The sequence below is a fragment of the Chiloscyllium plagiosum genome, chromosome 3 (assembly GCF_004010195.1).
Source record: "Chiloscyllium plagiosum isolate BGI_BamShark_2017 chromosome 3, ASM401019v2, whole genome shotgun sequence".
Taxonomy (NCBI): domain Eukaryota; kingdom Metazoa; phylum Chordata; class Chondrichthyes; order Orectolobiformes; family Hemiscylliidae; genus Chiloscyllium; species Chiloscyllium plagiosum.
The window spans coordinates 18,166,809-18,180,917 of NC_057712.1; the positions used below are offsets into that span (position 1 = coordinate 18,166,809).

Consider the following 14,109-nt stretch of genomic DNA (forward strand, 5'->3'; position numbering starts at 1 on the left):
CCCCCAAGTCCCTCCTCCCTACCTTTTATCTTAGCCTGCTGGTCAAACTTTCCTCATTCCTGAAGAAGGGCTTATGCCCGAAACGTCGATTCTCCTGTTCCCTGGATGCTGCCTGACCTGCTGTGCTTTTCCAGCAACACATTTTCAGCTCTGATCTCCAGCATCTGCAGACCTCACTTTCTCCTCAGAAAATGAATCTTGGCTATCTTCCAGAACTCAGAGGTGTGGTCTATCTAATCAAGGTGATTTACCCACCTTTTTGACCCATTCAGTGTTTCTAGCACTTTGTCCTTGGTGATGGCCACCATACTCTGCACCCTCACTCCGAAGTTTTGGGATATTACTCATGTCTTCCACTGAAGACTGACGCAAAGTAATTTTTCTGTTCCCCACTACTATCTCCTATGTTATTTACCAGTGGCCCAACGTCCACTTGCCTCTTTTGCCCTTTTGCCCTTTTAAAAGAAACTTGGTCTTTATTAATGGGAGGGTAACCTAGCCAGTAATGTCTTTTTTAGCATACTTCATATGCTTTCTCTTTTTTGCTTTTATGCTATCCCTGATTTCCCTAGTTAGCCATGATTTGCCTCATCTTCCTTGTACTATGCTGCTATTCCCTTGGGATGAATCTCTGCTGTATCTCCGGAATTACTTCCAGAATCCCCTGTTATTGCTGTTCCACTGTCTGCCATGCTAGGCTAGGCTAAGCTCCTCCCACTTAATTCTACCAACTCCTCCCTCATGTGTAGTTGCCTTTATTCAACTGAAATACTGTTACTTCTGATTCTATCTTCTCTCCAATTGGAAATTCAGTCATCACTGTTTTCTAACGGTTCCTTCATCTTAGGTTCCCTTAAGTCTACCTCATTGTATAACCCTAAATCCAGTGTTGCCTGTTCAGAGTGGGCTCTGGCAGAAACTGTTCCAAAAAGCCATCTTGTATGCATTCCACATTTCTTGCAAACCACTATCGACCTGAATTTTCCCAATACACCTGCATACTGAACTTCACCATAATCAAACTTGTTTTTCCTACCCATCTTTTCTATCTCCAGGTGTATCTTGCACCCCAGCTCATGACTACAGTTTGGAGACTTATACATGACTCCAACTATGGTTTTTAACTTTCAATTCCTCAATTGTACCCACGCAGATTCTACACCGTCTGAACCTGTTTAATTGCTTTCTATTGGTTTAATTCCCTTTCTCACCAAAAGGACAACCCCACCTCTGCCCACCTGCCTGTCTTTTCAGTAAGATGTATTTCTTGAATATTCAGACCCCTACCCCCTTGCAGTGACATCTCCATGATGCCCCCCACATCATACCTGCCAATTTCAATCTGTGCCACAAGCTTATTTACCTTAATTCCTTGTACAGCACGCATTTAATATCAACCTTCAGTCCTGTATTAACTGTCCCTCTGATTTGTTTTTCCAGTGTACTTTAAGTTTGATTATTAACACTTTCCAAATACTCTATCCTGTCTTCTGTGGTGGAGATTTTAATAACCTCTTCGGAGTTCTGCACTCTTACCACCTCCTTAGTTTGGCTTTTCTAACTTCCCCTATAACTGACCCCCACAACTTAGTTTCAAGCCCTGACTACGGCTCTAGTTATGCAATTCGCTAGGATTCTGGTCCCAACATGGCTCAGATGAAGACCATCCCATTGGAACAGGTCCCTTTTTCCCCAGTATTGGTGCCATTGTCCCATGAATTCGAACCCATTTCTTCCACACAAATCCTTTTGAGTCATACATTTAGCTGCTTAACCTTTTTTGACCCTCGTGGCTCAGGAACTAATCCAGAGATTACCTTTTCTCGTTCTGCTTTTTAATTTTAGCTCCTAGCTGTTATACACAGCAGATTGTTGGTACCTACATGAACCATGACCACTGGATCTTTAATCCCCTCTGCAGCCCAGTTGAGATCCTGAACCCAAGACCAGGCAGGCAACAGCCTTTGGGTCACTTGATCCTGCTCAAAGAAGCCAGTGTGTATGCCTTTAACTATGTTATCCCTAATTACAACATGTCTTTGTCTTTATTTCCCCACACTTTAATTGCTCTCTGCACCACAGTTGGCTCTTCTTCCTTGCAGTCCCAAGGTTGGTGACAGGAAGGATGTGATTATCTTGGTAACTAAGTCTAGGCTGAGCACTTGCAATGAGTTCATAAAGACAGAGCAAATAAATCTCTAAAAATTGAGGGAAAATTCAAAACCCTTTCAACTGCAGAATGATTCTGGAGAGGGAGTAACATGTGGTCACACTTTTTGCAACCTAACAAGAAATGGCAATAGATAGTGTAGAAGTAGCATAAATCAGGTTCTTTTTGAAATTGACGAGAATGGTGCCATACCATGGAATGATTCAGATGGAAGTCTCTTGTAAAGGTGAGCACCTGACTGATGTTTAGCTCGAGTGGTTTACATGAAATTTGTGCTTTGACTTCATATTCTCCCCAATTCTTAAATTCAGAAAACAGCACTAACAGTTTCAGCTGCTGCTTGATGTAACATTGCGAGCAGTGATTTAAATATTTTGTGAAAATGTTTTACCTGTCATTGCAATATTTCAGTTTGATATCCTGCTAATTGAAGTGTTGTTCGGTTAGTATTTTGTGCGAAAGATGTTGAAACTTTAGCTAAGAATGCTGAATAATAAACTAAACCATTTTAAGAGGTGATCTCCTTGCTGTTCTTTAAATCCCAATTTTCTCCCTTTAAATCACCCGCTGATAAAGTTTAAGTTGTGACATTTGAGTGCTTGTTTTGAATTAAACTATTTCATATCAACTTGTTTTGAAATGTGATTGTCTCGTTCTGTCTAGAAACTGTTGGATGATGATTTAATTCCCAAGTCGTCTAACTCAGAAGGCAAAGTCTTCTACTTAAAAATGAAGGGTGATTACTATCGGTACCTTTCTGAAGTTGCGTTGGGAGATCATAGAAATGGTATGTAAAAATTGTTCCTGTAGGAAAGAATAAATTGAATAATTTGTATACTGCAATGCCTGAGACAAGAGTATTGTGTAAAGATTGTTGCTTAAATGTTGAAAAAAACAACTAATAGTTAAGGGTATACCTATCCCATTGTTTAATTTTTTATGTTTTAATTGCTTGATGGTTGTAAGCTGTTACAGAAAAATTCTGTCCAGCTAGTATGTAGTTGATGGATTTGAATTCCAGTGGGCTGAAGGAGCCCTAGAGCAAAATATACACAGCTTTAATGAATTTGTTTAACTGTCCTATGTAGGATGGCAATACTGCTATAAATTGCTTGTGCAATCAGCAATTTAAACATGGGCGATTGGGAATTTGGGATTTAAGACTATTAGCAATTGCAAATTTCTGACTTTTTAAAAATATTGGATGGCTTTCTCAAGGTATGGGTCTTCAATTTAAGTGTTTTTCCTTCTGTAGAAACAATAAAGTGCGCTGAACAAGCCTACCAGTCAGCCTTTGAAATCAGTAAAACGGATATGTCATCAACACATCCGATTCGTTTGGGTCTTGCACTTAATTTCTCAGTGTTCTTCTATGAAATTCTCAACTGTCCAACCCGTGCCTGTGACCTGGCAAAAGAAGTAAGTTGCACACTTCTTTTTCAATTCAACTTACCAATACCTGTTCACCTGCGTGCAGATTTGACAACCTGACACAAATGGTAAATTATAATTCTGAAAATTTTCTGGTGTTTTACCCATTCCAGAGACTGACAGACACAATACTGGAGAAACTCAGCAGACCTAGCAGTATCTGTGGAGATCCTGAGTCTTGCCACAATGGCAAATGTAATCTTCAACAGTAATCAGTTTGACTAAGGTGGTACAGAGTGTGATCTTGTGATCATATGTCCAAATATATGTGCATTTGAACCCAAGGATTACTTGCTAGTGATCCAGATAAGCATTAGCTTAACTTTTTTTTCTTCTTTGCAGATGTTCTGGCTGATGAGGTAAAGTGCAGTTATTTTAGCTCAAAAGATAATGTGAGCCAAACTTCGTAAGACATCGTGTGGTCTTGGATTGAATATCTTTTGTGAGCTGTTTGAACCTAAGATTTCTAAGGTGTGAGCAGTTAGGGATTCCTGGGTTTGACTGTTTTTGTGATGATATCAAATTGGAGTGGAAAACTGAGTCAGGAAGTCCTGAATTGGATGTATGAAGAATGATTATTTAGATCTCCTTTAAAATCAACACTGATTTGAATGTTGATACCCAGAGTGAATTACTTGAATTTTCAGGTGGTACTTTAAGGGGTTCAGTTGGATTTGAAGGGATTAGTGAAATTTACAAGTTGATCAAAAAACTAAACTAAATTGTCCTTGGCTCCACACCTGGTAATGTTTGCAAATTTTAATGGCTGCACATTATAGATCAGCCAGATGGAGGTCAGTGATTGAGCTCTGAGTACACAGTGCAAAGGAAATTATTTTTACTAATGCACTCTGAATTTGAGGCAGAATACTGCAAGTGCTTGAAATCAAACACAATGCTGAAGAAACTCAAGTGTTTTGCAGCATCTGTGGGGAGGAAAAGTTCATCGTTCAAGATTGGTATGACTCAAGTTTTTCTCTCAGCAGTTGCTACCAGACCGGAGTTCCTTTCTGAATTTGAGGCCCAGATTTAAAACTAATGCTACTTTGCATATGTATGAAGAGCATCTCTTGTCATGAAGTTAAATGCTGTTCAAAACTTGTGTGCAATTAAACTAATGTTGGGATATGACTTCAATGCTGCATTTGATCTTCCTGGGATTCAAATCTATCAAGCTTGTAGATTTGGACAGATTCTGATTTGTCAAACTTTTAAATGTAGTATCAAGGTATTTTCTTCCTATGATTCAAGGATGTCAGCAGAGGCAATTAAACTAGCTGTTCATCAATAATGTACATTATTTCAAGACTCCAATGTTGTAATAGCGACAACATTTTTCTGGACTCTTCTGGAAACTCAGATTCACACCTCTGACACTTTTCAGTAAAGTGTGACTAAGATATTTTAAGTGTTTGCAACTTTACCAGCAGCCAGCACTTAATGTTTAAGACTGACTTCTGTATTTTCTCACGAATGCATCATTTTTCTCGATAGAACTTTATACGTAAAAATATGACCTCTCTGGACATCCTGAAATGTCAGGCCCACCAATTGTGAACTTGGCCAACTTTAGAATGCTGTGTCTAAGAAATGGCAGAAAAGCTTAATGATTAGAGATTTGTCTCGAAGGAGTAATTGCTCAGTGAAAATGAAATTCTCTATCTCTATCAAATAGTTAAATCAGTTATTGTTAGAAATTGAGATCTTGTGACAGCATCTTAATCTCCACCCCTTCAATATGATCATAATCATTAATTTCAGTACACTGCTCCTCTTGTCAACCATACCCTTTGATTCCTTTAAGCGCTATATTTATTTCTTTTTTAAACAACATTTTGGCCTCCATAGCTTTCAGTAGCAGAATTCCCAGATTGACTACACTCTGGGGGAATACATTTTTACTTCCTTACTTCTAAATGGCCTACCCTGTATCCCTAAATTGTTGAATCCATGGTCATCTGGAACATGCTTCCTCCATTGACAGTCTAGTTATGTTAAGTTTTGAGGTTTTTTTTGAGGATCCCCTTCCTATTTATAACTCCAGTCCCAACAGTAGTATCAAGCCTGATCATTAAGATTGGAGCAAGTGGAGAATTGCTGATCTGTTAGTATCATGCCAGCAGTAGGAATGTTACAACTTGTTAACTCTATGATAATAGAACATTTTAGGAAAAAGGGTAAAATTTGAATGAAGTTGGTGTGGAATGATGAGCAGTAATCTTTGGCATGTGTTGGACCTTTGAGGGTGTTACCTGTAAGGTAAATGAGAATCAATAGCCATGGTGTATTTGGATTTTTAGGAGGGTTTTGAAAAGGCCCACAGGTTTCTAAAGACTTTGGTGTGCATGAAATTTATGAGTCAGATTGAGAACTGGTACTCAAAGCAGAGTAGGAATGATTCTCTGGATGGCAGGCTATTACTAATCGGGTACTGCAAGAATCAGTGCTAAGGCTATAGCTATTCACAATTAGTATGAATGATTTGGATCTAGGAACTAATTGTAAATTTCCAAATCTGCTGATGACTCCAAATTGGATTGGAATGCATGTTGTAAGGACGATACAAGGAGGCTTCAATAGAACTTGAGCTAGCACAGTGGGCAGTAACCTGCAGATGGAATGAGTAAATGTGAACCTATCCACTTTAGTAGAATAAATGATATCTATGAAATGGTGAGCTGTTGGTGCCCAAAACTACCTATCTTAATGGATAAATAAAAACTATCATGCAGGTGCAGCAGTTAACAATAGAGAAGGGGTATAGTATGTTTGCTTTCACTGCAGGAGGATTTGTGTAATAGAATAGAATATCCTTTGTCACAAAAGGTACAAGAGTGCAGTGAAAAGTCTTTACAATGGCTGCCTTTTACTGGTGCCATCTTAGGTACAAGTACCTAGGTACAAATCTTAGTTGAGAATATAGTCCTGTTATACAAAGATTTTAGAAACAAAAACAGTAGCATTACTGATATCTTTGAAAAGGATTTAAATTATAGTCGAGTAAAGAATTCCAGGCTGGGAAAGGGAACTGGTGAGTAGAGGAGCTCCAGTTGGCACATCCTGCCCTGATGCCAATTTGCATAAAATGAAGATGTCATGTGTTATGGAGTCTTAGTGCGACTGCATCTGGAATATTGTGTGCTTTTGGTCTCCTTTATCAGGTGTAATAGCAGAAGTAAGCCATTTGGCCTGTTGAGACTGCTCTACCATTTGATCATGACTGATCTGTTTCTCAACCCTATTCTGCTGCCTTCTAATCCTTGATCCCTCGTACCTATTAGGAACCCATCTGTCTTAAGTACGCTTAATGACTTGGCCTCCTCCGTCTTCTATGGCAGTGAATTCCACAGTCTTACCACCCTCTGGCTGAAAACATTTCCGCATTTGAGGAGGGTTCTGAGGCTGCACCCTCGATCCTAGTATGTCCTAGTGAAAACATTCTTCATGTCCACTCTGTCCATTCATCTCCATATTCAATGAGATCTTCTTTATTCCAACCACTGAATACTGCCCCAGAGTCATTAATTGCTCCTATCACAAACCCTTCATCCCCAGGATTGGGGTCCAAAACTGCTGTCTCACCAGATACTGTCTACAGCATCAGTACATCTGCAGTACTCAATCCAGTTTGGGGTGAGTTGAGTTTTGGGGCCGCATGGTGCAGTAGTTAGCATTGCTGCCTCAGTGCCAGGAACCTGGGGTCAATTCTGGCCCCTGGTGACTACATATTCGGATCATTTGATAGTCACAGGTGAGGTGCTGGAAGACTGGAGGGCTGGCTAACATGGTGCCACTCAAAGGTGGTAAGGAAAAGCCAGGGAACTATTGACTGGTGAGCCTGACATCGGTGGTGGGCAAGTTGTTGAAGGGAATCCTGAGGGACAGGATTTACATGTATTTGGGTAGGCTAGGACTGACTGTGCATGGGCAATTCTGTCTCAAACTCTCTTTTTTTGACAAAATAACAGGATTGAGGGCAGAGCAGTGGATGTGATCTATATGGACATCAGTAAGGTGTTTGACAAGGTTCCTATGGTAGACTAATTAGCAAGGTTAGATCATATGGAATACAGAGCTGGCTTGAAGGTAGAAAGGATGGTGGTGCAAGGTTGCTTTTTCAGACTGGATGCCTGTGAACAGTTGTATGCCACAATGATCAACTTAGTCCAACAAGCTCATACCAACTCAGAACAACATCTTACCCAGACTCTCTCCCACACCCCTGAGCAATCAGTGATTGATCCCCTGCATTTTGTCATTTATGTGAATGATTTGGATGTGGACATAAGCATAGTTAGTAAGTTTGCAGATAATATCAACATTGGAGGTGTAGTTGACAGCAAAGAAGGTTACCTGAGTACAACAGGGTCATGATCAGATGGGCTGAGTGGAAGGTGGAGTTCAATTTAGACGAATGTGAGGTGCTACGTTTTGGAAAGACCAATCAGGAACAGACTTTCTTTCTTAATGGTAGGATACTAGGGAGTGTTGCTGAACAAAGAGACCTTGCAGTGCAGGTTCATACCTCCTTGAAAGTGGAGTTGCAGGTAGACCAGAGAGTGAAGAAGGCGTTTGGTATGTTTTCTTGGTCAGAGCATTGAGTATAGTAGTTGGGAGATGATGTTGCAGCTGTACTGGACATTGGTTCAGCCACTTTTGGAATACTGTGCAATTCTGGTCTCCTTCCCATCAGAAGAATGTTGACTCATGAAAGAGTTTGGAAAAGATTGACAAGGATGTTGTCAGGGTTGTCCAGAACTAGAGGGCATAGGTTTAGGTTGAGGGGGGAAAGATATAAAAGGGACCTAAGGGCAACCTTTTTCAAGCAGAGGGTGATGTGTGTATGGAAAGAGCTGCCAGAGGAAGTGGTGGAGGTTCGTACAACTAACATTTGAAAGCATCTGGATGGGTATATGAATAGCAAGGGTTTGGAGGGATATGGGCCTGGGTGCTGGCAGGTGGGCCTAGACTGGGTTGGGATACCTGATGGCATGGATGAGTTGGACCAGTGGGTCTGTTTCCATGCTGTACATCTGTTAGTGTGCTTGTGTGGAGTTTGCATGTTCTCCCAGTGGGATTGCATGTTCTCTCCAGGTGCTCCAGTTTCCTTCCATGGTCCAAAGGTGTGCAGGTTAGGTGGATTGGCCATGCTAAATTGTCCAGGGTGAGTAGGTTTGTGCATTAGCCATGATTAGTCATGCAAGGTTACAGGGATAGGGTGGGGGTGTGGGAGAGTGTCTGGGTAAGATGTTGTTCTGAGTTGGTATGAGCTTGTTGGACTGAATGGCCTGTTTCCACACTGGGGGTTGTATGATTTCTGCTTGGTATTCTAGGTTATTTGCCATAAAGATGAACTGGAGGCTCATATTCTAATCCCTGAGGTGAAAGAATTGTCTTTAAGTTGAGGAAGCTGGCATGTATTCCTGAATTTAAGAATGAGGTGACCTCAAATTTCAGTTTCTACATGAAAGGCTAGATGTGGATGGAATGTTTCTATTGACTGGTGACTGTCAACCAGGGGACCTCATTTCAGAATTAGGGGGTAGGCCACAAAACAGGAAGAACGTCTTCATTTGATGAACGTTTGGAATTCTTTCTTTCCCCGATGGAAACTCTTGATGCTACAATTAATAGATTTCTGAAGTTGTTATAAGCAAATAAAACTGCATTCACTTATCTATTTCAGTTCAACAGGTCAACATTAGACATGAAGAAAATAAAGTTGATGCAATTTGTCATTGTCTACTTGATTCTTCTGTTTCTGCGAGCTGTTCAAGAAGCAATCGCTTTCCCAAAACTAAATCATTCATAGCAATCTTTGACAGTTGTGTTTTAGGAGAGTTTTTGGGAAAATTCTCATTCCTGACATCTTTGCTTCTTTCTGCCCTACTAGGCATTTGATCTGGCTATTCAAGATCTGGATATTCTTCAAGAAGATAGCTATAAAGACAGCACCCTCATTATGCAGTTGCTTAGAGACAACCTTACAGTAAGTTTCTTTAACTCATTATGCTTTGTCTTCATTAAGATTATGAAGACTACAGCTGAAGAATCTAGTTCTCTGCATGGCCTCTCTTGAATCATTAAACTATTAGTGCTTGGAGAAGTTAGTTGAATGCATGCTTAGTTTTAATCCGAATTAGATGTAGAATGTTGTAGGAGTATCAAATGACCTCTGCTATTTGCCATAGTTTCATCACACCATTGGGCTGTGCTCCTAGTAGACGCAACTGGTGGTTTAACCTGAGGGTCACCATGTCCCTCTGGCAAGACGGAGGAAAGTAATTCATGGTAATGCCAGCTGGTGCAGGAATTGAATCTATTCTGGCATCACATGGCAAAACAGCCATCCAGCCAACTTAACTAATCAACCGTGCATAGTTAAATTATAACTAATGGACACTTTTTAAGAACAAAGAAAATTTACAGCTCTCCAAGCCTGAGCTGATCCAAATCCACTGTCTAAACCTGTCGCCCATTCCTAAGCATCTGTATTCCTGTGCTCCCCATCTACTCGTGTATCTGTCCAGATGCATCTTAAATGAATCTACCATGCCTGCCTCTACTAAATCTGGCAACATGATCCAGGCACCTACCACCCTCTAAAGTACTTGCTGCCTGTATTCCCCATTTAATCTTTTCACCTCTCACTTTGAAAGCATGACCTCTCATTAATAAATCCTTCACCCTGGGAAAAAGCTTATCTCTGCCTACCTGTCTATAGAGGAGAAAGTGAGGTCTGCAGATGCTGGAGATCAAAGTTGAAACTTTATTGCTGGAACAGCACAGCAGGTCAGGCAGCATCCAGGGAACAGGAGATTCGACGTTTCGGGCACAGGCCCTTCTTCAGGAATTGAAGAAGGGCCTGTCTATACCCTTCATGATTTTGTAGACCTCAATCAGGTCCCCCCTCAATCTCCTTTTTTCTAATGAAAACAAACCTAATGTACTCAACCTCTCTTCATAGCTAGCACCTTCCATACCGGGCAACATCCTCGTAAACCTTCTCTGCACCCTCTCCAAAGTGTCCATATCCTTTTGGTAATGTGGTGACCAGAACTGTACACAGTATTCTAAATGTGGCAGAACCAATGTCTTGTACAATTTTAACGTGACCTGACAGCTCATACGCAGTACCCTGTCCAATGAAGGCAAGCATACCATATGCCTCTTGGCCATTCTATCTCTGTGCAGCAACCTTCAGGGTACAATGGACCTGAACTCTCAGATCTCTCTGCTCATCAACTTTTCCCAAGGCTCTTCTATTCAATGTATAATTCGCTCTTGAATTAGACTTCCCAAAATGCATCACCTTACATTTGCCTGGATTGAACTCCATCTGCCACTTCTCTGCTCAACTCTCCAGTCTATCTATATCCTCCTCTATTCTTTTACAGTCCACTATGTTTTCTGCTACTCTACCAATCTTTGTCATCTGCAAACTTGCTAATCATACCAACCCTCTTTCCAGATCATTTATGAATATCACAAACAGTGGCCCCAGCACACTGATCCCTGTGGAACACCACTGGTCACCTTTTTCTCCATTTTGAGAAACTCCCTTCAACTACTGTCTCCTGTCCCAGTTCTTTATCCACTAGCTAGAACACCCTGCACACCATGTGACTTCACTTTCTCCATTAGTTTACCATGGGGTACCTTATCAAACACCTTACTAAGTCCATTATATGACATCTACAGCCCACCCTTCATCTATCAACTTGCTCACTTCCTCAAAGAGCTGTTGGTAAGGCATGGTCTCCCTGAGACAAAACCATGTTGCCTAACACAGATAAGCCCATTTGTTTCCAAATATAAATAGATTTCATCCCTCAGTACCTTCTCCAGAAACGTTCCATCGCTGATGTCAGGCTCACTGGTCTGTAGTTACCCGGAATATCCCTACTACCCTTGTGCAGAGGTACAACATGACCAACCCTCCAGTCCTCTGGATTTTGAGGATGTTACAAAGACATCTGTCAGGGCCCCAGCTATTTCCTCCCTAAGCAACCTGGGATAGATCCCATCTGGTCCTGGGGATTTGTCCACCTTAACCTCTAGTCTACCCAATGCATCTTCCCTACTATATCAACGTGATCCAGACTAATCAAACTTCTACCTCTAATCTCAACATTCATCATGTCCCTCTTCTCAGTGAACATTGATGCAAAGTAATCATTCAGAATCTCTCCCATTTTCTCAGGTTCGACACACAGCCTTACTTATCCTTTAGTGGACCAATCCTTTCTCTAGTTACCTGCTTGCTGCTTTTATAAGAATAAAAGGCTTTGGGATCCTCCTTAATTCTGCTCACTAAAACTCTTTCTTGACCCACTTGATTCCTCATTTAAGACTGGTTGTACTCTCCCAATATTCCTTCAGGGCTTGTTCTGTTCTTAGCTGCCTGGACATTATGTATGCTTTCCTTTTCCTCTTGGCTAGTTGCATGATTTGTCCTGTCATCCACGGTTCACTAATTTTGCCTTTCCTATCCTTTGCTTTCAATGGGATGTGCCTAATCTGTCTTTAACCTATCTTTGAAAGCCTCCCACCAATAAAATGTGGACTTTACTTCAAATAGCTGTGTCTAATCCACATTTCCTAGCTCCTGCCTAATTGATATAATTGACCTTGGCCCAATTTAGTACACTCTCTCCACAGGACCACTCTTATCTTTGTCCACGAGTATTCCAAAACTTACAGAATTGTGGTTACTGTTCCCAAAGAAATCCCCCACCGCAACTTCTATCACCTGGCCTGGCTCATTCCCCAACACCCGGTCCACTATGGCCCCTTCCCTTGTCGGACTATTGAAATACTGCTCTAGAAAACTCTCCTGGACACTTCTTACAAAATCTGCCCCATCCAGACCCCTGAATTCCAGTCAATGTTGGGACAATTAAAACCTCTGGTCACCACCACCATGTTGTCTCTCCTTCTTTCCATAATCTGTTTACCTATTTGTTCTTCTACCTCACATTCACTGTTGGGAGGCCTGTAATACAGCCCCAACAATGTAACTGCACCCTTTATTTCTCAGCTCCACCCATAATGCCTCACCACTCAAGCCCACCATAGTGTCCTTCTTTAGCACAGCCATGATATCATTAAGAAGCAACAAAACTATTTGGATATTTAGCCTTTTTCACCAAAGAATCTATTTTTTTTTCAATAGTCCTGAAACTTTCGATGTGGTATTCAATGTGTTTAAAATTTGTATTGATTTCAAACATTAGTGAATCTGAGTAACTTTTATTTCTTCCTTCCTAGTTGTGGACAAACGAGAATTCAGGATCAGCTGATCCTGAGCTCCAAGCAACTGAGCCTGGGGAAAACAACTAAATGCGTGTAGGGTCCAATCCAAATCCTTTTTACACATCTGTTTCTTACTTCTACTCAATTCCTATAACAAACTTGTCAGTACTGTATGAATAGCTGTGTATGGAAAATTCCCAATTTAGTCTTATACACATCATTGCTATAAAATAATCCATCCCTTGGTTTGTGTTGATGGTTGTCTGCCTTCCCAGTGTGCAGTTACTGCTGTATAAGCATCTATAGTTAACTTTATAACAAGTAACCTCCATGTAGAGGAAAACCTTTAATATTATAAAGAAATACTTGCAGTGTTTGTATTGTGAACATAATTGGTAGAAATTTGCTGCACTAGACAGTATTTGGGTTATATTGCATTTTTTACTTGCTCCCACACTTCACCCTTCTATGTTTGAAGTTATCCTGCTGATATTGGCAAGTGTGCATCACCTACTCTTCCTTAAAACCTCTTGAAATGCGAATACTATTTGCAGCAACTGGCATAAAGCAAAGTAACCGTGCACGCACCCCTCTACTCTGCAGGAGAACTTGCCTTATGTTCTGCAATAAAATGACAAGCTATTTTGTAAAATTGAGGTTGAAGGCATTGATAAATGTACAATCAAGTTGAAGTATGTTAAATTTTTTTTGGAATTCAGTAAATCTTCACTTTTTAAGGAAACAAAGCAACACCTGTATGTTATGGTGTTCACTTGTGTTCTGTTGCAGCGTGTTTCTACTAAAGTTTGAGGTTGTGCTGATGAATTATCACCAGCATGACTCTTTGATACACTGGAATGGGAAACACAATTTTCCTCATTTGTGCCCACTATTTTTTTTTAAAAGCATAGTATTTCTTTGCAGATTTGTGCACATGTAAGGGATGTTTATTGAGATTTGGACCACTAATTACTAATCATTCATTATTATTCCCAAAAGTCTTGTGGAAATGTTAATACCCTATGTAACACAATAAATGTTTTGTAAACCATATGTTTGTCTAACTTGCATTCTTTCAGATGTTCATAAACCTTTTACTAGAACTTGTGTTGCTGTTTGGTTGTACAGCGCTACTCTCTCTGTTTGTACTGATTAAGCTATAAAACAGCCTCACTATCAATAATAACTAAGCTTTAGTCCCACATGGTATTCAAGATGTTATCAATTCTTCTCACTTTTCCCAGGAGGTTTAA

General features: G+C 40.5%; 1 protein-coding gene across 2 annotated transcripts in view; it reads left to right on the top strand.

Annotated features, from left to right (window-relative positions):
• Positions 1-13,909, top strand: part of ywhaqa (tyrosine 3-monooxygenase/tryptophan 5-monooxygenase activation protein, theta polypeptide a) — a 32,488-nt gene extending 18,579 nt beyond the window's left edge. For both annotated transcript variants that reach the window (XM_043678052.1, XM_043678063.1), the window contains exons 3-6: positions 2,834-2,957; positions 3,426-3,589; positions 9,495-9,590; positions 12,872-13,909. In XM_043678052.1, the coding sequence (XP_043533987.1) occupies positions 2,834-2,957; positions 3,426-3,589; positions 9,495-9,590; positions 12,872-12,943 (456 nt within the window). In that variant the 3' untranslated portion in view covers positions 12,944-13,909. The remainder of the gene's footprint in view (positions 1-2,833; positions 2,958-3,425; positions 3,590-9,494; positions 9,591-12,871) is intronic.
• The last annotated feature ends 200 nt before the right edge of the window (positions 13,910-14,109 follow it).